Here is a 23327-nt window from a genome sequence, read left to right on the forward strand (position 1 = left end):
CGGAGGCGGGGTGGGGGGGGAATCGGCTGAAAAGCAGGAGGAGCGCGGCAAAAAATGGTGCTTCCCTGACCGGGAATCGAACCCGGGCCGCGGCGGTGAGAGCGCCGAATCCTAACCACTAGACCACCAGGGAGCGGTGATAGGATGGGCCGCTCGCTGCTTTTCCTGCGCTGAACCCGGGTCTGGGCGGGAGGGGACTGGGATGTACAGGGGGGACTGGGAATGGGCAGGGGGGACTGGGAATGGGCACGGGGGAACTGGAATGGACAGGAGGGACTGGGAATGGGCACGGGGGAACTGGAATGGACAGGAGAGACTGGGAATGGGCAGCAGGGAACTGGAATGGGCAGGGGGGAACTGGAATGGACCGAGGGAACCGGGAACGGCCAGGAGGGACTGGGAACGGGCAGCAAGAAACTGGAATTGCCAGGGGGTAACTGGGAATGGGCAGCAGGGACTGGGAATGGGCAGCAGGGAACTGGAATGGGCAGGAGAGACTGGGAATGGACAGCAGGGAACTGGGAATGGCCAGGGGGAACAGGGGGACATGAGGCTGCAATGGGGCTGGGACAGGACCAGCACATCACTTTTGGGCTGCGGACCTGGGAGTTTTCTTCTTTTCCAGGTGGTGTCCGGGATGCTCAGCACTCCTGCAGGTGGATCCCTGGATTTTAAATCAGGTTCACACAGCATCTTCATCATCCTCGCGTTTCCCACGGGTGCCGCTCCATGCTGGCCACCTGCACATCCCCACCTGCCGGGCCTCACCTGCCACAGGAGCAGGGCCTGAGCCAGTTCCCTCGGATGAACTAACGAGCAGTTACAATCAGAAGAAAACAGGAGTGTTGGTTTTTTTAAGCTGAAGAGTCAGTTTTTCCCAGTTGCACAAGTTTCCCGGCACTCCTGGCTGCTCCCTGGGGAATGCTGCTGTTTCCCACCTGTGGGACTTCCAGTGGGGTGGAGCCGGAATGCTGCCCGGGCCCCCTCAGCTCAGCTCAGCCACCCCTCCTGCCACCCCAGCACAGCCCTGCTGGTGTGTGACCTCCCCACACGACCTTTCCCGTCTGCAGCCTCTGACTCACATCTCAAAGAAATGAGCGCTGATGAATCCCATTTGCCGATGGAGTCATCGCCGTTAATCCCACACCCGCTCCTCGCTCCAGCCCCAGCAGCTGCCAGGTCCCTGTGCCCAGCCCAGCTCTGGCACCGATGCTCGAGGACACCTGGTACTTCTGCCCCTCCAAAACACCTGTGGGACTCCCCAGCACTGCCCCTGCACCTTGCATGGTGTCTGTACCCATGGAGAGATGCTGAACCCCCCCCCCCTCAGGGTTCCCGGGGGTCCAGCCCTGGCTGCTGGCACCCACAGGGGCAGGGAAGGGGCCCGGGCTGGCAGCCCTGGGCCAGCCCTTGGCTCTGGACACTGCCCGCTCAGCCAGGGATGAGCCCGGTCTGCCGGCTGCTGGAGCGGTTGTGCAACCCCTCTCACAATCATAAGTGTCAAATTCCTTATAAAAACACTTGCTGTGGTTTCAGCTGAGGATCGGGACACGGTGCCAGCAGAGCTTCCCAAACTCTCTTTTCCAAGCCAGATGATTAGAGTGCAAGGATCAAGAGCAAGGGCAGGGGACACTACATTGCCCAGCCACCACAGGTCACCTCACGCTTTGGGGGTTAGGAAACTCCCAGTGTCTGTGCTTTGCTGGGGTGAGGGCTCCCATCCTCCTTCCTCCTCAAGGGAAAGAGACAAACAGCACAAATCCGCTGGGAAGTTTTCATTTCAAGCCCACCCCTGGCTGCTTGCTGGCAGGGAGTGATAACAACCGAGTCTTTTTCATGCGTCACCACACCCCAAAATGTAGCTTGGGGCTTTCCCAGGAGCACTGGCTGCTCTCCCTTCCCCAGGAATCTCGGCTCCCTCCTGTTTGCTGGGCGCTCACCCACTTACACACTTAAATTACCCACCCAGCCCACCCTGGGAACGGGCCACCTGCATCACCTGTCCCCGTGCTGGGCACCTCGGAGCAGGCAGGGACAACCGGGAGCAGCGGGAACAGACGGAACATCCTCCCAGGGCAGCGGCAGCACCGGAGGCTCCAGCGGGGGGAAAAACCTCTCGTCAGCTACCGCGTCCCCAGTGGGTACTGTCAGCTCAGCACAGACCCCCCCCAAACACGGGAGCGGTCAGAGGGAGCCCAGCAAGTCCTCAGCGACGAGGAAAGAAAAGGAAAATCAAGAGGAAGAACCGGAGGAGCAGGAAAGAGGCTGGTTGGGTTGCTGGCTCTGCCTGCGACAATCCCAGCGCTGAGGGGCCTCGTGTGCTGGTCTCAGCTCGGGTTTAGTGCTGGGATGTTCCAGTTGAGGCGACAGGTCAAAGAGGGAAGAGAGAAGTGGCTCTGAAAAAGCTCCAGGACAAACCCTCTTCAGGCTCCAAGGCCACAGGAGAGGTACCCAGGGACACGGGGCTGCCCCGAGCCCCTCTGGCCCCCCGAGGCTGTTGGCAGGGGATGAACAGGATTATTGCTGTCAAAGCCTTCTCCTCCAGCTGCAACAGAGCAGGCAGGTGCTCACGAGGCTGCTGGGGCTTCGTATGTTCCTCATCCTGGGATTTTGCAGGGAAGGAAGCCACGTCCCCCTCTGCTCTTGTCCTTTGCATGCAGTCTGGAGCCCAGCCCTGAAGAAAACCAGGGGTTTGTACCCACAGAAGCTGCCAGGAGCATGCTTAGGAACTGGGAAATGACAAAAACACTGTTAAGCCTGTAACCAGGAAGGGAAAACTTAATTAACCTTCCTTCAAAACACCCGAGATCCTTCACCTGGAAGAGACTGGGGAGGTGGAAAATCATGCTTCCACCCTGGGGCCCTGGCAGGGGAGCTCACAGCCCCAGCTCCACAACTCCCTGCCAGCATCTCTCCAGGACTGAGCATAACACCAACCCCTTTGCAGAGGTATAGGTTTAACTACAGAAGTAGCAAAAGAAAAACCCTCCAAACAAACAAACAAAACCCCAAACCCCACAAAACCAAACCCTCACCACCAGGCAGATGCTTCAAAGCTACCCAAGGCATCCTTCCTCTGACAGCACAGCGCATGGAGCAGCTACAGCCTCACTCACCACCTGCCTGCTCTCCACTGTCCTTCTCCATTTAAGAGAGCAGCTCCCAACTCCAGTCACATTCACTGCTCCCCCTGCACCATGCCCTTTAAATCCACAGCGACTGCCAGAGCTTCCCAGAAGCTGATTCCCTGCACTGTGGTGCTGTAAACCCGAGCCAGCACCACAGCTGCTGCTCTTCCCCATTAGAAGTTGCTCCAGCCTCAGCCCCCCTGCCAGGGTTACCACTGCCACCCCAGTCCGACACTCCAAGCTTGGGAAAAATGCGAGGGAGCTGCAGGAATGTCTGGTTCACCTGCCTTGAAGGGAGGAACCTGGAGAAGTGTGGGCTTGTGACTCCCCGGACCGTGGCTGAGCACAGGTGTGTGTCAGGAAGCAGCTGGTGTTCAGAATGGTGAAAAGTCAGGCTGTAAATGTTATTTAGCACATCCCTTCGTGAGAAAACACCCAGACAGCTGATGGACAAACAAGCCAGAGGGACAGAACAGAGTATTTCAGTTGCTTCTCACCTCAAGGCACTGCAGGTTGTTGGTGTTTGACAAGTTTGTGACACACACCCAAGAGCAGACGTCAGTACTGTTGGATAGAGCAAGACAAGGACATTGACCCCATTTTCTCCCAAAGGATGCTTTATTGACAGGTTTCCTCACTATTTATCTGTATAAAGAACCAGTTCAATACCCAAGCTCCAGCAGCCCCCGTCTCACCAGCTCTGCTCCTCGCAGGGAGGCCAGTTCCAAACGGGGAGCACCAGTAAATGACACTGCACCCCCCCAGTACATCTGCCTTCTACCAGCTCCTCTGTGTCCCCAGGTCTGCAGGAGGGGAGCAGGGGTGGGGGAAAGGGAATTAACCAGCAGGTAAGTGTCAAAACTTGCTTCTCTACAGAAGGATCAGAGACAATTCAGTCCCTCCAGGGGGATAAACCACTAAAATGACCCAGATATGTACATAAGCAAACCTAAAGACCTGAGTAAGTCCCACCTCGCCTCTAAGGCACAGAATTGCTCACTCTAGGTACGTCTGTGTGGAGGCACCTGGCCTAGAAGTTCAGGCCTCTAGTAGAAAACTCAGAATTTTTCAGCTCCTGAGCAATGAAGTTGGACATCAAATGAGCAGAACACCCAGGGAGAACAGGCTGAGCTGTGACTCTGTGCCAGTTTTGTAAACCAAGCTCAGAGCTGGGGCCTTCAACTGAAAAACCCATCCAGTCACAGTCAGATGTACCAGCTGGAGGAGCCTGCAGAGAGCAGAGTCCCTCCAACACCAGCTCCACACTGCTAGGGGCAGCTCTGGCCCTTTCCATCTGGCCCTGCTGCCAGCAGCCTTCAGGAATTCTTCCTCCAAGAACAAAGGTGTAAAATGAGAAGGGAGAAGCAAGTTTCATACACTCGGGCAACAGGAGTGCACCACTGAAGGGAACACAAGGACAGGCTGACCAGCATGCTGCTGCTACTGCATGATGCAAAACCCCAGTGCTCAACATCCAGCTTGAGCAGCCTGACAGCCTCCTCTACAGAAAAAAAAAAAACATAAACCAGTAAAGCATAAGGTGATGTAAGGCTTGCAGATCCATTTCAGAGTCCATTCCCTAATATGATGCCAAAGCTGCTTTTTTTTTTTTTTTTTTTTTTTTTTTAAGCTTTATTTGTTTAAAGTTCATTGCATTTAAAAATAAAGATTTTTAGTTCTGGTAAAGCTAGAGCATTAGTGTAACAACGAGGCAGCTGCTAAGGGAAGTTTCCCTTATGGGAGCCCAGAAAAAGAAAAAAACACAACCAAACAACAAACAGAACTGTTTACCCCATTTATCAGACTTACTCCAATGAGAGCTGCAGAAAACAGTAACAGGAGAAGCTTGGGAGCTCACGAGTAGCTGCATGACATGCCCTGAGCAGAGAGCACAGCCAGGAGCTGAAGCTGAGATGCCCGTGCACTTGGCTTCTCCAGTAACTGTCCTCACACTGCTCAGGGCAACGTGTCAGTTCCAAGTTATGTCAGACAAGGGAAAACTGTTTTTTTATCTCCACCAGTGGCATTTCTGAGCTACTTGAAAGGAAACTCCTCTTACATGCTCTCCCAAAAGGACAGCAGTGATACATTTAACCTACAAACTTTAGTGTAAAATATTATTTGTGTACAAAACTTTGCATTCTCTTTATTTGACTTAGATCCAGCAGCAGTGTCTATGAATGAAGGATGGATCTCTCCAGACTGGCTCTCAGCCCCTTCGTGGGATTTGCATGTTGTTGCTGTTGTGAAGACTGGGGAGGAAGGGAAGGGGGGACTTGCTCCCAGTCGTGCACAGCCACACCACAGGTCTAGAAGGGAGTGTTGTCCTGGGGAGGCTTCTCTCCAGCTCCCAAGGGGGAGTGGAGGCAGTCACTGCTGTTTTCCCTACTGCCCACCACTCTGGACTGAAAGGAGAGAAGAGAGTTAGGATAACAAGAAGCCAGCACTGAATACCAAGCCAGTTACCCCTTGTCAAGGTCACCTGCTGTAGCAAAGACATATCTGAGGGGCCATTTGCCTGATTACTACTCTACAAGAAAAACATTGCAGAAATTAAAGCTTCTGCATAAGGCTTCACCTTGTATGTGAAAACAAAGGCAGAGCAGGCTGTTACCTTTATGGTCCCAACTCTGTCTTCAAATGACTTGAAGGTTGCAGAATTCCTTGAAGAAAGGAAAAAAAAAAAAAAAAGAACAAATTAAGACAAGTTAGTTATTAAATCAATCACATCCCACTGCCTGCCTGGGCTCTCTGGCCATTCCCAAGCAGGGACAGCAGCACCCAGAACACTTTCAGCTCCTCACAGCCCTTGGCACAAATGTCTCAGGCACACCAGACAAGAACACCACATCCAAACTCTGAAGGAAAACATTCATACCACTCAATTGCTCAAGCTAAAACATTGATGGCAACAAGCCCCAGTTCACCAGGGAACAGACACATGGTGAGTAGAGAAGAATCCAGCTCTTAGTGCTAGAAGGCCTCCAACTGAAAGTGTGCTGTCTTAAATAATGGAAAGGAAAAGCTGGAAAGGGCTTAAAACAAAGGCTTCAGCTTCCCATATGACACCCTGCAGGCAGGAAGGGGCAGGGCCTGTGCCTGTACCTGTGGGGAGTTCCACTGCTAGAAGAGTGATCACTGGCATCAGGAAACACTCATCAAAACCACAGTGTAATAAATTAATCAGAAGATTTCCTATTTCTAGCAAAGGAAACCAGGTCAATTGTTTGATAACCTGCCAAGCTGCTTTCCCTGTGCATGATTCCAGGGGAGTGCTCTGTACCAGCCCTCCGACAGGCTGGGTACTCACCCAGAGCTGCTCTCCCCAGGTGAGGCTGTGGGAGCACTGGGAGAGACTCAGCTCAGTTATTCTTGCTCCAAATCAACATTTTCTATTTGCACCCATAAAATAACCTCTGGAATGAGCACGAACAGAGGGAGAGCTTCACTGGGCCTCATCCAGCTCTGGCCATTGTTTCTCCTGCAAGGAGAATCTCACCTAATGCACAACAAGGGCACACCAGGCAGGGTGCTGAGCTTCCAGACTGGAGACAGAGGGTGCAGGTTGGGATCCATCCCAGTATCAGCAATGGCCATGCCAGATGATGTGAGAGGGGGACAGTCCTCCCTACCCTTCAGGGACCTCTGAGGGCCGGGAATTTCAGTGAGACCTCATTCAGTTGCAACACTGCTCTTAGTCCAAGGACAACACAGGGGCTAATAACCACAGAGACTGGGTAAAACCCCCCGCTGAGTTACTCAAACAGCAAGACATGGTCACCCCACATTCCGAGGGGGCCTGCCCAGGAAGTGAACCAGCTGTACCTGTCAGAACCAAACACCCCATAACAACAGGTCAGCTGCACTCCCCCACCAACCCCAGGCAGGAGACACAGGCACTTGCTGCATTACCTCATGGCTGGCATACTTATCGAGTGGCGGATGGAGTAGCTGCTGCTCGGAAGCGTGCAGGGCAAGGAAGGAAAAGTTAGTGACAACTGCACACAGACCCCACGCAGGAGCAGCACACCCCTGGCTCCTAAATACCTCCTGTCCCCACAGAGGCTGCTGCAGACAACCAAAGCTGTAAGAGCCAGCCCTCTCCTCCATTAACAGCTGTAGCCCAGGACTCAGTTTTCCAGACATCGTTTTCCAGATATGAGACATAAGCAGGAGCATTTAACTGCAAACTGCAACTGTGACACAAAAAGCCAATTACAGGGCACTGGCTCATGGCAGGTTTCTCAATCTGTGTCAAAAGTGTAGGCAAAGCTTAAAGAATCAGCTTCCCCTTTAACGCCTGGCATAGAAACAAGTGTTCTTCAGTAGCCTTGAGGAATATCTTACCTAAAGGAATTGGAGAAGGGGTGAGCCCTGGGAGAAGCCACAGGCAGCAGAGAGAAAACAGAAACAACAGTCAGACACTTGTGCAGATCTAAATGCTAAATGCAGGGCAGCTGAGCAGGGACAAGGTCATGGGGCAGCAGAGTCATCTACTCAGCAGGAAACCTCCCAAAAGAAATCACAGAAGTAAGCAAAAAACCAAATTAACTCAAGCCAAGCTAAGAGGTCTTTCAGAGAACAGCAACAGCACCTACAGCAACTTGGGAGCCAGGGGAGGGACAGGAGTGGTTGTGCAGGAACAAAATAAAAAAAAACAACCCTTATTTTACCCATCCCTATCCATGACTTTCATGTGACTTATTTATATCTTGTTTTTAGAACATATTTTCCTGAAGTGAGGGTGTTCACCAAGCACCAGCTAATTTGGCAAAGATACCTCCTTCCCCCGTGAGATCTCATACAAAGAAAGCATTGCTGAGACTTTTGGATGAGAACTTCTGTAACAGGAACCTGCAATGGATACCTGCAGCTTATCTTGCCAAGCCTGTGGATCTCAAGAGTCACAGCTCAGAGAATAAATACATCTCAACATAGTAAAGATAAGACTATCTGGATAAAAGGTATTGTGTTTACCCCACAACCTGGTTGCCAATTTTTAGATTTCAAGGCAAACTTGAAGCCTCACTAGACTACCAGATTTCCATGTGTGATCTTGCTATGCAGCAGCATCTCAGTGGCCTGAAATGACAGACCAAGGATTGCCACTTCTACCAGTAATATTGACAGGATGCTCTAAAGGGACTTCTACCAGAAGCAGTGTTTTATTCCACTTAAATATAATTTCTGTCTTTGCAGCAGGAAGCAGCCACAGCAAGTTGGATGTGAAGTACTTGGCAAGGAGAACAAGGGCTTTTCCTCACAGCCAGAAAGATGTTAGGCTTTGTGGTTTCAATTCCTCGTGCATCCAAGTCAGCTTTTTGGCAGGGCAGAGTCCTTGAAATGCTGTCTTTGCAATGAAATAAATTAACTTTCTACTTACTCTTACTTAAAGGAGAACACAGATACCACAGGTCCATGCACCCTGCTACTCTTTACACAGCACCACAAGCACTGGTTGGTGTGTTCAGTTCCTCAGCCTGCACCCTGCAGTAGCCCTTTTCCTCCTTTCACAGGGATTTCAAGTTTACATAAATTCAGGAATTTGCAGGCACCTTCAGGGCTGGGGCTAACATTTCATCATGAATTTGCTTGTAGTGTTATGTACAGCAGCAAGTGTCAGACAACACAAAGTGCATTCACAAAACCCCAAAGCAAGTTGTTACCAACCAAATAAAACACTTTCAACTCTGCAGTTTACAGGCATCAGTACAATACAGGCACAGACTGTCTAAGAGCCAATTTACTTTTTAACTGTAAGTGGAGATAACAGAAAAGAGCTGAAATGGCCAAGATTTGAAAAAGATCCCACAAATGAAGCTACACTTTCCCCACTGCAGGCAGGCTAGCAGAGCAGCAGCACTCGTGCAGTCAGCACAGTCACACATGAACTCCACCATGTCTCCTTGCAATCCACAGCTGTAATTTTAAAATTATTTTGACCAGCACACAGCAACCCTAAAGATTAAACCCCAATACGCATTCCTTGTATTTCACAGCATTTTGGTCCAAGTATTTTTCATGGCATTAGGACCACACCCTCCCTGCAGCCCAGGGGTCTGTGCCATTCATCACTCCTTCCTTGCACGCATGGGCCAGCGGTGGCTGACTAAACAAGGAAATCCCTTCTGTTATCTCAACACTTCCAGTGATGGAAAATAAAATGGCTTTACAAGTGAATCTTTAGTGTCAGAGGGGAAAAAGAAGCACACAGTAAGGGAGGTTGCAGTGCAGGTTGCAGTGCAGGCTCTGAGGCCTGTAACAAGATTCTCTGGGAACAGGGATCATCCCTGCTCGCTCAGAGAAGCGATCACGGAACAGACTTGACTCCTCAGCTCTGATCATGGATCAGACCACAGCTCAGTTCCACCTGGCAAGGGCAGAAAGTGGGACAGCTCCTGCAGAAGCTTATGCTCAGAGTTAAACCTTATGCAGAATCAGAAATATCAAGACTTGAATGCAGCACAGGAGACAGAAGTCTGTTTACACACACACACAGAAAAACAAAGTCGTAAAAAAATCATTACTGTGTTCCCCCACAGGGCCATGGATACAAAGCAAACCCTGCTGAAATTATTTTGGCAGGGATTCCCACACTGGAAGGGAGAAGCTGCATCTATTTCATAGCACATCACCTGAGATATTAGCTATAAAAAGGAATGCAGGTGCTCAAACTGGTGATTAATGCTGAGCAACACCGTTGCTGCAAAGCTGACGTGTTTCTGTACAGCCAGTTGTCACTGTGACTGTGCCAGGCTCTGTCTCCAGGACTACAACCATTTCATGGCTAACTGGGAGCCTCCCAACCAGAAGACAACAGGCAGGACCTTGCTGGCCAAAGCAGCCTCTTCTGATAGCAACACTGGCTCAGGAGCTCCCCGACTGGCTCAAAGGCACAGCTCCCATACCCCTTTGCCTCAACAGCCTGACCAGACTGCACCAAATGTGCACCAGCTCAGGCACCAGATGTGTTGCCACCACATCCTGCACCAGTATCTGACCTCCTGTGATGACATGTGAATCTCTTCTTCCTACAGACTAGGTAGTTTCCAGGGAAGAAAAGTTAGAACTTGAATACTGGCAAGGGCAGGAAGCCAGCCAGTCCCCTGCCAGATTCAGAGAAGTGAGCTACTGAAAAAAACAAAAATTACCCTCCAGGAACACAGTAAATAACTTGCTGACGACAGAAGTAGAATAAATCAATGCTGAGTGATCAGAGGCCAACAAGTTCTTACCACTTGGATATTCCCAGCCACAGTGGAATAGGAAATTCCCTACAAAGAATGACAGCTACCCATTCAATCCAAGGTCTGGTACATAACATTAAGCACAAGCTCTAAGATACTTCCTGAGTAACCCAGGCAAGTTGTGGATTCAGAACTAGCTCTCAATCCCAAGAAAGAGGTATTGTGCAACTTGGATGTTGCCATCAATGGGGAAGCAATCTTGAGCTTAAATTTCTGAAGATCAGGCAACTTGCCAAGTCTAACCTTGAACTTTGTACAGCTGAGAAACTCAGAGCAAGAACCTCAGCCAGGAACCAAGGGAACCAGCCCCTCCCATTGCCAGTTCAGGGAGGTTTACATTTGCAGCTACTGCACTGCTCATCATCTGCTCAACGAATCCAGATAACCACCAAGCACAAGAAATCTTTACTGTTGTCCTGATCTTCTAAATCAATTAATATCTTCCAATCCACGTGACACAGCTGTGCCTGGGAGGACACTGCCCTTCTCCAGTGTCACACAGGGCTCGAAACTGCTTGAAATGCAGCATCCAGACTCTGCCCCATTTTTAAGCATAACAGCACAGGAGTGATGACCCCTTTCTAATCCTAAGCAGTAACACTGGGAAAACCCACCTCCATAAGCCAGTAATAAATGGGAAAGCTAAGCTTTAATACTTGTTTCTTACATATAACTTAAAAGCTGCAGTGAAACCAGATGACAGTAAAAGGGGGAAGGCTGCTAAAAATGCCCTGTCAGTCCTCTTAAGCCAAATAAAACTTAAATGCCTTAGAACAGGTTTTATCCCATCAACAAGTCTTTAATAAGCATTTAATCTGTCCTCAGCTAGGATGCACAGGGCCACAGGGCAGTCCAGCAGCAGCAAAGTGCTGCCAACTAAGCAGAAAAGCCTGGTTGTTGTCTGAAGTCTCCTTATTGTTTGAAACCAAGATCAAAGTACCAGAGTGCAAAACAGAAACCTTACCTCATGTCACCAAGTTTCCTGCTGATAACAGAACCTACATTGGAGAGGGCTGCTGAAGTCTTCTGTCCTGCCTGGGAAAGGGTTTCCTGGGTCTTCTTATAACTAAATAGAAGAAAAAAATAATTGTAAGTTGAACTATCAGGTAGGATCTGAAACCAGGAAGCATCCCCAGCCCCCCAGATTTGAAAAAGGAACCCATGTTAAAGGAAAGAAGCCAGGTTAGTGAGCTGCACTGACTTCCCTGCATGAGACCCTCCCAGTCTTGCAAATATTCCAAGACTGGAGGTTTTAGGAAGGCAGTAAGTGTAGGAATAACCCTTCCATACATTCACTTTACCATTTTGACCATTTGTTCTTAAATCTGACAAACAATGGTGGTGGGGGAACCAAACAAAAAAGCCCCAGTTTTCCATGTGGACACCCTAATACCACAGGATTGTACCCTATCTGCTCTACAACTGTTCTTGGGTCTCCCTGGAAAAATAAGCCCAGGAACATATTCTATAAACTGCTTGCAGCCTTGAAGTAGTTATAGGCATTGATGTAGTGCTGGGTTAAGGGGGAAAGAGGCACAACTAACATCACTTCTAGAACAGGAACAGGGGGATAGGCATCACCTCTACAAATTGCAGCTTAGAAATAAATGGGTAGAGAAGTTTCCTATCAGTTACCATTAACCACAATATATAGGGAGTCTGGCAGCTTGATTTGTCTGCTGATCATGTTTGGGTTTATACCAGAGCTGTGGAAGAAAGACACTTGAGAACCTTTGTTTCCTTCAGATGAGACTAATCTCAGGAACAAAGGTTCTTTGAGCCCCTTTCATTAACTCATCTTTTCTAAGTTATTCCACAGTTGGTGATTAAAATAGATTTATGGCATTCTTCAAATTATTAAAAAAAACTCAGGCTGGGAAACAATGTCAGCAAGTAAAGCCAAGTTTTCTAAAGTCAAATATTTCAGCATGAGGTTACTTTTATTTGCCTGACCAGGATATTTAGGAGAAGGTCATTATGAACAGCCCAACGTTCTCTCTCACCCTTAAGCTCCCAAGGCCAGAAGCACCATGATGACAACTGACTTATTTAATCTTATCTGTTTTATTCTCTCCAGACAGAAGCGTGGGAGACAGCACCTGAGCTGGATTCAAGCAACACCAATTAGAACATGGTTTATTGGGTTTTGTTTGTTTTGAAGACTGCAGCCAAGTTTTTCTGAATCAAGAATGTACACAAGATTCATGCAGAACAGGGCAAAACTGCCTCAGCTTTACCTTCCCCCTTCCTGCTCCTGCAAGAAAATTCCTATAACCCTCTCATTCTTCAGACTAATTCCACTTGAATGTAGTGACTGCAGAAGAACCTGAGCCTGTCCCAGCAGCAAGGCCTCAACACTGCTCCTCCCCAGCACAACCTTCTGCAAGAAGTCATCAGCTCAGGACAATTAAGGGGTGAACTGGGCGGCACCAACACTGCTCCAACCCTGCCTTCCTATGGCAAGAGCTGTGGCTGAACCCTGGGGCCAAAGCTGCTGTGGAAGAGGAGGATCCCAATCCCTGCTCCCAGCAGCAGGTTCCTCTCTGGCTGCCATGGGGTTTGGCTGCAGCTGCCTAACAGAGACAGGGAGGACCTGGTGCCCCTGCAGTGTTGTGCTGACCCTGTGGCTGCTTCACACTCAGCCCCAAGCACCAGGGCAGCAAGGAGAGGCAAGGGTTAGACTCAGAGGACACCATCACCCCATGCACACACTGCAAATTCTCAGGTAGCGTGTCTGGTTTCTGCAGATAAAGGCCAGAGATTTTCCAACTGTATTTTCCACACTTGACAGCAGTTTTCTTCAGATAACTGACAATCTAGCACTCAAGTGCTGCTCCTTCATGATGCCAACACAACTGCTTGTGCTGACACAGTGATCTAGATCAAGGAAACCATCCAGCTGAAATAGAAACTTGGAAGAACAAAACAGAAAAAGCAGCAGCCAGCTGGGATCACCACTCTAGTCGTGCAGCCACAGCTCCCACACACACACACACCTCCACCACTGAAATGCAGGAGGCAGAGCCAGGAAAGCACAGCTGAGATGAACAGCTCTTTAACACAGAACTGCCACCAGACACACACGTGTAGAACTGCATCTGTGACAACCAGGGATCAGATTATACAAGACTCTAGTGCAACTCAACTACCTCCAGCCCTGACCTAGAAGTTGCAGCTGCTCTCCTGCAAGTGACAGGGCCAGGTCTACCAGGGCTTTGAACTCACAATCACTCACTTTCTTCCTCACTTATTACCACTACAAAGCACAACAGAATAATCCAAATCTGGAAGTAATAATATGAGCTCTGATTAACACCTTGCTCTGCTAACGGGCAACTGGCTGCAGCAGAAGCTGCAGGAGTGATCTCTGCCCTGTGGTGTTCATCCTATGGTATTCCAACACTTCACTGCACCCCTTTCCTACAGATCCTGACATCCTCAAATCCTCCATTATCCATTAACACCAGCTTCCTCTCACCCAGCAATCACTATTTGTGCTGTCTGGCTAAGGACACAAACCATCTACATCCTCATGTGTTCTGGTTACAGTGAAACTGGAGCTGGGGACAGACTGGACTGATTTCTGTCCTCTCCTTGTGCTGCTTGGGGAGGGCAAGTATGTGCCCAGGAATGGCAACTACCAGGGAGTTCAGGAGTGCACAAAACCACCATCAAGCCTATTGCCAGTCCAGTCAAGATGCTTGTTAGCTATAAAGCAGTGAAGCCCAAAGGACAGGGAAGAGGATGCTTTTGCATAACAAACCCAAAACACAAAAACCTCATCTTGGGCTTCCTGAACTCAACTCCTCACACTTACTGAGGCTTCAGACAAAGGAAGCAGAAATTCTATTTGTTTACTGAAACATGGCTGGAATTTCTCCTTGCAAGCCCTTTTGCCTCTCCATTTTAATCAGCCTCCACCTCACCAGCAGGAATTGTCCCTCTGCCTAGTGCCAAAGCAAGCAGAAAAACTATCATCCCACAGCTCTTCAGGCCTGGGCTGCTCTACAACTGCATGTTCCTGCCCCAGGTCTGGGGCTTATGAAGTACAAGGAAACAGATACAAGAAGTTTTTGATTCCAGCAGGCACACCCAGGGAGGAACACTGATTAAACACTGCTGGAGTCAGGCACCCTGTCAGCAAGCATTAAACCCAAGGTCATTCTATTTAGCAAGTGAAATAGTGACAATTTACATCTTCTTAATCTAGCAAAGATGGATGGAGCATTGGAAGTAGAAGCTGCATTCTTCTTCAAAGGTCTTCCTGATACTCCTGCTTTTTATCACCACTCAACTGTCTTATGAGGAAAACCTTCTCTCCACACACAAAGCCAAGAACAAGCCTGCTCAAAGGACTGAATTTCATACCTACTCCAGGGAACAGGAAAAGCTGGATAACCTAAGACCTTCCTCTCCACGGCTTAAATCAGCTCAGGAAACAATGCCACCATCTGCCTGCTCCCACTGCAGCACTGCAAAGGATTCCCTACATACTGTGGGAAGAAGCAGTGAGCAGGACAAAGGCCAACTTCCATAATATGCTTCCATAATCTAATCCAGATGAGAATTTAATCCCAGGCATTTAATAAAAACATGGCTAAGAGACCTTTGCAGCCACCAACTGGCATACAACAGCTGTGAGGTTTAAGCTGTTCCAGTCCAGTTGAGGCCCCAGCAGGACAGAGCAGCTGCCTTGGACACTGCAGCTCCATTTGTTCTCATCAGGTGCCACAGCAGAAAGAAAAGCTCCTGTTCCTTGTGGAGCATGTTGAGGGGAACCAGGATAGTCTGGCTATTCCACACCTTGTCAGCTGAAGTCACAGCATGTGGCACACAGGTCTCAGCCACCCAACGGCTTCAGGCAGTTCTGCTCAGGAGCAGGCAGGCATTTTGAGGATTGCTCCGTTGGACCACAATGAAATCATTCAAATACTGACCTGAGGAAAAGCTCCCTCCCCCAGAAGAAGCATTTATTGGGTTAAAAAAGTGAAAGCTAGAAAAGAGAACCCTTTAATTAGATCTAGTCAAAGCAGAGGACTGCCAGCAGGGGCACAGGATGTTAGGGGCAGCAGACTGTCAGGAAAGCACTGGTTAATGCTGAAGGTTAAGACACTCACGCTTCTGATTGAGTTAATTTTTCATTCCAGTCCTCCAGTGTGCTGCTGGCTGAAAGATATCTACAAACACAATGGAGGTTAGAGCCCGTGCCAAGATCCAGGACAGATGCTTCTTTTGACACTTCCCACATCATTAGCATCTCTTTACACTCAAGGTACTGCAGGTTTTCTGTCTGTCAAAAGGAACTTTGAGAGGCTGAAGACACCTAAGCCCTTGTTTCCCTCTTATTTAAGCACCTTCAGACACTGAGCAGAAGGAAACAAAGCCTGCAGCTCAGGTGTCAGGAGCTGAAAGACTTTGCATCTTTCCCTCCCTTCCTATTACATGGTGGCTACAGACTGAAGTACAGAGCAGGGAACTGAGCTCAAAGCCAAAACACTGGAAAACAACCCGAGTGTCACACCCAAAGCTGTGTTACCAACACAGCCTGACCTGAACAAACTGTTAAACTGAGTTTAATTTTCTAATCTTTACAACGTGTTTGCCTGCATATAAAACAGCACCTATGGGGCTGTGAGAATGAACACTGGGGGTACAGAACACACACACTTCAGGAAGTGTCTGCTACCAGGTGAGGGAACACAGAGAGCCCAGAGGTGACACACTGCAGGCAGCTCACATCACCCAGACCTGTCACCCTCCCCACTTAGATCAGTGCCATCTTGCCTAATGATGGGATGCTCCCAATCCACATTTTCCTCTTAGCTAAACTATCATCTCCTTCAACACTAGACATAGAAGAGAGAGAATTTTCAGTGCAGCAAACATGCAAGGGTTCCCTTAGATCCAGCAGGAACCAAAAATGTTAATGTCTAGTATGAATGGAGGCCTAAAACAATTAAAGCATATGTTGCAGAAAAATAACATCTGGCTACTTTTGTCTACATCTGTCACCTGCTCTTACATGCTGCAAAGACTAAAATTCATGGCTTTCTAGTGTTGACATCATCAAAAAGGTTTGCACATCCCAGTGCACAAGAGCCAGGCTGGTGCTTTCCAAAGCTAATTGACGCATTTCCATTTGCACAGCCCCTGTTTCCAGCTACAGGGAAACTTCCAGGCACTTTTTCTCCCCTGTGACCACACAGAAAGGCAATAATCCAGCCATCCCACCACACTCCCTGATAAGGAGACAATTTCACAGTAAAGATAGAGGTTCACTAGTGAGACACCTGATCACAACAGACTAACCTACCCACGGGCAGCGAAAGGGAAATTGTGGTTGATTTTTTTGCATAGTGTTATTTTTGTTAATAAAATGTGGTCTGGTAACTGATTGGAATTTTTCTTCCATGAGAGAGGGGATAGCAGGAATGTTTACTCATCTCCTCTGCAAGCGAGGGATGCTTATGGCTGGAAGGCAGGCCTGCTGCTGGACAGCCCTGCTCCACAGCCTCCAGCTCCCAGCCAAGCCCTGAGGCCCGTGGGAGTGAGGAGCAGCACCCCTGGGAGCACAGCAAGGAGCAGGGAGGTGTTGGTGAGGAGCCCCAGGCACTCACAAGTCGGACTGTGTCACTTTGTCATTCCATTCTCCAAGTTTCTCAGATGTTTTCACATAACTAGAAACAGAAAGTGTTCATGAATATAACTTCAATATTCATTTCTTAGAAGGCAACGACACAGATTTCAGCTACAAAGGAATAACAGAAACCAGGCAGGGGTGCAGAACTGAAGATGAGGAAAAAGGGAAAGAACAAACAGGGAGATGAACAGCTCCATGATCTGCTCTGCAGTAGCACCCTCAGGAACCCCACATTCCAGTTAAATTACATGAGACTTTTTAGACTGAACTCTGGGGACACCAAGAGCCCTTCCCATCAGGCACAACCTCAGGGCCAAACTTACCTCTCTGACTCTCCTTTGGCACTGTCAAACACTGCAGTGACCAGACCCCAAAACTCAGGGACAATCAGTCTAATTCCAGACCCTCAGGCAGAGATGACTACGTGTAACACACACCAGCACTACAGGGCTTTTTCCTAGGAAGTGCAGGCATCCTAACTCCAGCTACAGACTTGGGAAGTAGCTTCTGAACTAGTGCTGTGCAGCAGAGCTTTGAAACATCTTGCCCTTCTCTTTGAGCCTGAGTTCAGAACAAGGTACCAGCTGCCTGTGTCTCACAGAACAGGCAGAAATGGGCCAACTGAGCTGGTAACTGGTGATTAGATCCCTACCACCACGGGCAAGAGCAGCCAGCAACAACTCACCCACATCCCCGATAGGGAAGTTCTGTTGATGCTGACATAAAAGACACAGAGATATAAAATTTTAAAAGCAACATTGCTTTTCTAAGTGCCTTTTACTCTCACATCCCTCAGAAAAAAAACCCAAAACAACAAAAAACAAACCAGCTGCTTGGAAGAGCCCTGGAATAGGCTGCTGGGAAATCATTAGTGGAGAGTCATGTACAAACAGAGGAGCATCACTCACGCGTTGGAGACCTGGACGTCGTGCCAGCTCTTGGACAGGTTCTGCTTTAACCCATCCAGGGGAGTCAGCCCCAGCTTCCTCTTCAGCTCCCCACAGTGTCTCTCCTTGGCAGCCAGCACTTGCCTCAGAGTGCCAATCTCCTCTTCAACCTGAGAAGGGCAGAGCTTTGCCTTAAACCACAGCTCAGGAGACCTATGAACATGAACCCAACTTTCCACCTCCCTCAAAACCAGCAAGATTTTGCCAACATGGATGGAAACAATTGGTAGGAACATCAGGGACAGGCAGATCAATTCCATGGGACACCAGTGGTGCTGGAATGGGAGGCCCACAGCTCAGGCTTCAACCAAGAAAACATCCACACACATCACCGTGCTGGTGACCTAGTGGCACCGAGATTAACAGAACTCATCCCTAGCATTGCAATTATAGAATTGTATAATTATTTAGGCTGGAAAAGACCTTCAAGATCATCCAAGTCCAACCACAAACCTAGGTCTTTGTGACCACTCAGAGCAGCCACGTCCTCCCTTGTTAAAACCTGCAAGGAACCACCATAAGATTCTCAAAGGAAAGGGCTGGAGGGACAGCTGCATTATCTTCAGCTACACTTCAGTCAGAAGTTATAAACCCCCCCTTTAAACCCCAAAAGGTGCCCAAAATCTAGGATATTACATCACAAACTCTCAGCTCTTCAAAAGCACATAGGCACCAAAAATAGCTGCCTATAAAATGTAATAAATATTTATGAGAAAAAGGTAGAAAAAGAAAGCATAAGTGATGCATTGTTTCAGCTTCCTAAGGAAAAACGAGTTGCTGTTGCACACCCTCTGCCTAAAGTGTTTTCTTGCTTCAAGTGGAGCTAAAAGCCCAGACTAAGTTCCCAGCATCAAAAGCCACTTACTTCCTCAGAGCTCTAAACGGAATCGTTCTGGGAAAGAGCAGCAACACAGCACAGCGTTTGAAGTACCTGCCAGCTTTGTGCACGTTAACAATGAGCCGAGAGGCCCAGAGGTAACGACAGCGAGAAAGAAGAAAGGAAAACACCGAGTCCTGCTCCTGCTGGCTCCGTCTCAGCAGAACAGCAGGGCGGCCCCACAGCGCGGTACCTTGGCAAGCTCCGACCTCAGCTCCTCCTCCTCAGCCAGAGTCAGCCCCTCGGGAGCGGCGGTCCTGGCCGCAGCCGCGCTATCCACGGGGACATCTGTCATGGCATCCGACAGCAGACCTTTGTTGGGAGAGTTAAGGTTGATATCTGCCACAGAGAAGGAGCAGAGGGCGGACGGAATAAGCAGCCAGCAAAGCGAAGCGCGTTATGCAAACCGGGGCGGTGCGACGGGAAGGGTGAAAGGAGGAGGAGGGGGCTGCACGGAAAGGGGAAGAGAAACCCCCGCTGGACTTTCCTCCGCGGGCACCCACCGGCAGCGACGGGAGCAGCCAGAACAGCCCCCCTGCCCTGCAGCAGCCGCGGAGCCCCCGCAAGGGCCCGGCCCGGGGGGAGGAGGGGAGGAGGTGAGGAGGGGAGCCCCGCAGCCCGCGCGGCAGCGCCCGGGGCCGCCCGCCCCTCACGGCAGCTCCCCCCCCCCCCCGGGCCCATCTCCCGCCTCGCAGCGGCGCCCCCCCCACCCCCCGGGCCGCCCGGTCCCCGGGCCCCCGTTCCGCGGGGCAGCGGGAGGCCAAGGCCCGTCCCGGGGCCGCCAGGGCTGCCCTACCCTGGCTCGCGCTCTCCATGCCGCCCCGGGCCCTCCCGCCGCTGCCGCCGCCGCCGCCGCCGTGACGCAATCACCGCCGCGCCGCCGCTTCCGGGGAGGGTCGCGGGGAGAGCGCGTCACGCGCCGCGTCGCCAGGGCGACGGCTCCGGCGCCACGTTCGTCCCGCCCCGCCCCGTCCCGGAAACGGCGGCGGTGACGTCACGGGGCGGCGGTGACGTCACGGGGCGGGAGCTCGGCCTCCCGCGGGGGGCTCGGCGGGGCCGGTGCTGTGCGGCCGGGCGGAGGGAAGGGGGCAGCAGCCGCGCGGCCTCCCGGGCGGCGCCGTGACCGGCTCCGCCTCACCCCCGTGCCCGCCACACGGACGGTGGGACCGAGGGCACCGAGCTGGGTGGGAAGGGAGCGGGACGGGCTGCGGGGGTGCGACCGTGCGAACCGCGTCCGGTTCGACAGGGCCAAGGGCGATCCCAGGCACAGATCCAGGCTGGGTGGAGAACGGGTCCAAAAGAGTCCGGAGGAGAAGGGCTTGAGGGTGTTGGTTGAGGAGACGCTCGACACGAGACGTCGGGGTGCTCTGGAAGCCCAGGAACCAGCTGTGTCCTGGGTTGCATCACCAGCAGCGTGACCTGCAGGGCCACGGGGACAGTCCTCCCCCCTGCAGGGCTGGGCCCAGCTCTGGGGTCCCCCATAAAAGGACGTGGAGCTGTTGGAGAGGGTCCAGAGGAGCCCCGGAGATGCTGGGAGGGCTGGAGCAGCTCTGCTCTGGAGCCAGGCTGGGAGAGCTGGGGTGTTGAGCCTGGAGAAGAGAACGCTCCAGGGAGACCTGAGAGCACCTTCCAGTGTCTGAGGGGGCTCCAGGAAAGCTGGGGAGGGGCTTGGGACAAGGGCAGGGAGGGATGGGATGAGGGGGAGCAGTTTTAAGCTGAAAGTGGTGAGATTTAGATGAGAGGTTAGGAAGAAATTCCGGTGAGGGTGGTGAGAGCCTGGCCCAGGCTGCCCAGGGAAGCTGTGGCTGCCCCATCCCTGGCAGTGCTGAAGGGCAGGTTGGATGGGGCTTGGAGCAACCTGGGCTGGTGGGAGGTGTCCCTGCCCATGCAGGGGGTTGGAACTGGATGGTCTTTAAGGTCCCTTCCAACCCAAACCATTCCAGGATTCTATAATTCACCCTGGTAATTCACCTACTCTTCCCACCCATCATCCCCTGCAGAGTTTGGGGCTCCAGGCTTGATCTGGGGGTGTCTGCAGTGCCCAGGGCCTTCTCCAGCACCCCCAGCCCACCCCAGGTGCCCAGACCCCCAGATGGGCAGTTGCCTGTTTCCAGATGTGCCTGCAAACAGTTTTTCCTGAGGTGCCCACCTGCAGCTGGCGGCACCAAATCAGGGAAGTGGTGGCAGGAGAGGAGGGTTTGGCCCTTCCTGCTGTGGGCAAGCAGGGCTCAGCCCCTGGCCACAGACTTGCCATGTGTTTTGGAGGGGCTGGAAGTGGAGCCGGAGCCAAAAATTCCCAGCTCCCTCCATGTCTTGCGTTTGAGACACACATCAGGGTGCGGCGAAGCCCCGGGCTGCTCTGCTCCCATCAGTTTTGCACCCACCTCACTGAAAACCCCACGTGGCTGCAGCCTCCTCTCCAGCTGCTTTTGTTTCCAGAGCGTTTTCAGGCCTCCGTGGTTTGCCTGGGATGAGCCTGAAAAGGGAAGCGAATGTAAATGAGGAAATGGGCAGGAGCTGTGCGGAGCCCCCTCCCGCAGCGCGGCCGCCCCAGCAGGGGGGTTGCAGTTTGCACCCACCAGCGCTCCTGGAAATGCCCATTCTGGGGCATGGCCCATCCCTGGCATCTGCCCTGCCCGTTTCCTTGTCCCGGAGAGGATAGGGAGCATGTCAACAGCTCAGCTTTTTATTTTTGGTGTGCTTTCGGGGGAGGTTATTGTGTGGCTCGGAGCCTCGGCGCAGGTCTCGTTTCAAAGCTGGGCTCAGGGAGTGGCCGGGTGCTGAACCTGGATTTTTCCAGTCTCACCACAGCCCGGATTCCTGAAAATCTGTCCCTGAGAGGTGGCTTGCGGCAGGAGGGGCCGGGAGGGCTGTGGCTCACGGGGAGCTGTGGTGGCTTTTGCCAGCTCTGCCAGGCGTGAAGCCCCAGTGCCAGCTCCAGACTCTCCGAGCAGCCAGATCAGCCTGTGCCTCCAGAGGACACGAAGCTTCACCCTCCAAAGACCCAGCACCCCAGCGGCTAATTCTCTTCTACCTTCAAGCACTGGCTTTTAATTAGATGCATCACGCTGCCAACTTAATTATTCCCCTTCCCAAGCCCTTGAAAGCTGTTGGGCAGCAGAGAGCCATCCTGCCTTTGTGGAGGGGGGAAAAAATAAATCCTCTTTGTGGGGCTTCACTGGTTTTGTTTGAAACCGCCCGAGCCGGGCAAGAATTTGGGGGCGAAATGTCTTTGCGGACTGCGGAGGGGTTCGCTCCCTGCGGCCGCAGCTGCCGGGGGCGATGAACACCTCTGCAGTCCGCAAAGACCTTTTCCCAAGTTCCCCTTTTGCTGCCGCTGGGCTTTTCGTCTCGGTTGGGGCTTTTTTTTTTTTCTTTCTTTTAAAATGTCAGGCCTTGGGGCCGGTTCCCTTCGCTGCTCCCCTTTCCAGCCGTGCGGAGGCGGAGGGGAGGGAAGGGGACGGCTTTGGCAGGACGGGGCAAGGGGGGCTGGGATGACTTCCCATGCCCGGGCATCGCTCCTTGTCTCCGGAATTCTCACATCCCCGGGCAGCACGTTGTTTTCCGACCCTGGCAGAGCCCGAGTTACAAAATCATTCCTGTTTCCCAGCAAAACGAGGAATTCCATGCACGGCCGCAGCACCCGTGGGTGTCCCCAGCCCCTGCAGCTCCCAGGATGGGGACGCTCCGGGGAAGGACGGATGTTTCCCAGCCTGCTGGTTCCCTGTGTCCTGGCCGGGCTCGGGCAGGCACCGCTGCTCCCTGGCTTCGCTTGGAAGTCGCCGGGATCTGGGCTCCGTGCCCCCTTTTAAAGCAAGTCCTGACCTAGATTTCCCTCCTCGCTGCGGAGCTGCTGGGCTCTGCTCTCCCCCTCGCTCCTCCCCGCGGCTGGAAAGGGCCCAGCGGAGCAGCCCTGGCTCGGGCTCGTTAAGCCAGTGGCTATTAGCCCCGTGGGGAGCGAGCCTGCGCTGGCTGATAGAGCCCTATCGCCTTTCGCCCGGCTGAGCACGATTCCCGAGGCTCTAAGGGAGCATCCCCCGTGCAGGACGGGAGGCCGGTGGGGCTATCTCTGCTCTGCAGCAGTGACGGCCCCTGGCCCCCCCTGCTCCCCCCAGGACTCCCCCCATCCCCGCCGAGACCCCGGCATGTCCCACCCCTCGGTCCAGGCAGGGCAGTGGTGCCTGGGCTAACTCGGGGGGCACAGCATCCCCTGGGGGTGCAGTGAGGAAAGGGGCACGGCTAGACGGCCACCAGCAGAGGGTGGGCACAGCGTGGCCGTGCTGCCTGTCTGTCCAGCCATTGTTTCGTCTGTCCATCTGCCTGTCCATCTGTCTGTTCAGCTGTCTGTCCGTGCATCCATGTGTCTGTCCATCTATCCAGCTGTCCTTCCGTGTGTCCATCTGCCCGTCCATTTGTCCATCCATCCATGCATCCTTGTGTCCCTCTGTCTGTCTGTTCATCCATCCACCATACATGACTCCCTGGCAG

The 23327-nt window shown here is 51.9% G+C and overlaps 1 protein-coding gene and 1 non-coding gene across 13 annotated transcripts; both read right to left on the bottom strand.

Annotated features, from left to right (window-relative positions):
* Positions 1 to 61: 61 nt before the first annotated feature.
* TRNAE-CUC (transfer RNA glutamic acid (anticodon CUC)) lies at positions 62 to 133 on the bottom strand. Its single transcript has one exon. It is a non-coding gene; the product is annotated as a tRNA-Glu (tRNA).
* A 3594-nt stretch (positions 134 to 3727) lies between these two features.
* On the bottom strand, positions 3728 to 19722 carry TPD52L2 (TPD52 like 2). 12 transcript variants are annotated; one of them, XM_051632757.1, is made up of 10 exons: positions 19636 to 19722; positions 19033 to 19178; positions 17924 to 18072; positions 16993 to 17052; positions 15493 to 15552; positions 11340 to 11441; positions 7476 to 7502; positions 7041 to 7082; positions 5743 to 5791; positions 3728 to 5533 (listed from the first exon to the last, which is right to left on the bottom strand). In XM_051632757.1, exons 1-10 carry the CDS (start codon positions 19652 to 19654, stop codon positions 5438 to 5440), a joined length of 750 nt encoding a protein of 249 aa, XP_051488717.1. In that variant the 5' UTR covers positions 19655 to 19722; the 3' UTR covers positions 3728 to 5437. The 12 variants fall into 12 exon arrangements, with proteins under 12 accessions (XP_051488717.1, XP_051488718.1, XP_051488721.1 ...); XM_051632758.1 differs by having other exon boundaries at positions 19033 to 19151; positions 19636 to 19712; XM_051632761.1 differs by lacking the exon at positions 15493 to 15552.
* Between the last annotated feature and the right edge of the window lie 3605 nt (positions 19723 to 23327).

The sequence above is a fragment of the Apus apus genome, chromosome 15 (assembly GCF_020740795.1).
Source record: "Apus apus isolate bApuApu2 chromosome 15, bApuApu2.pri.cur, whole genome shotgun sequence".
Taxonomy (NCBI): domain Eukaryota; kingdom Metazoa; phylum Chordata; class Aves; order Apodiformes; family Apodidae; genus Apus; species Apus apus.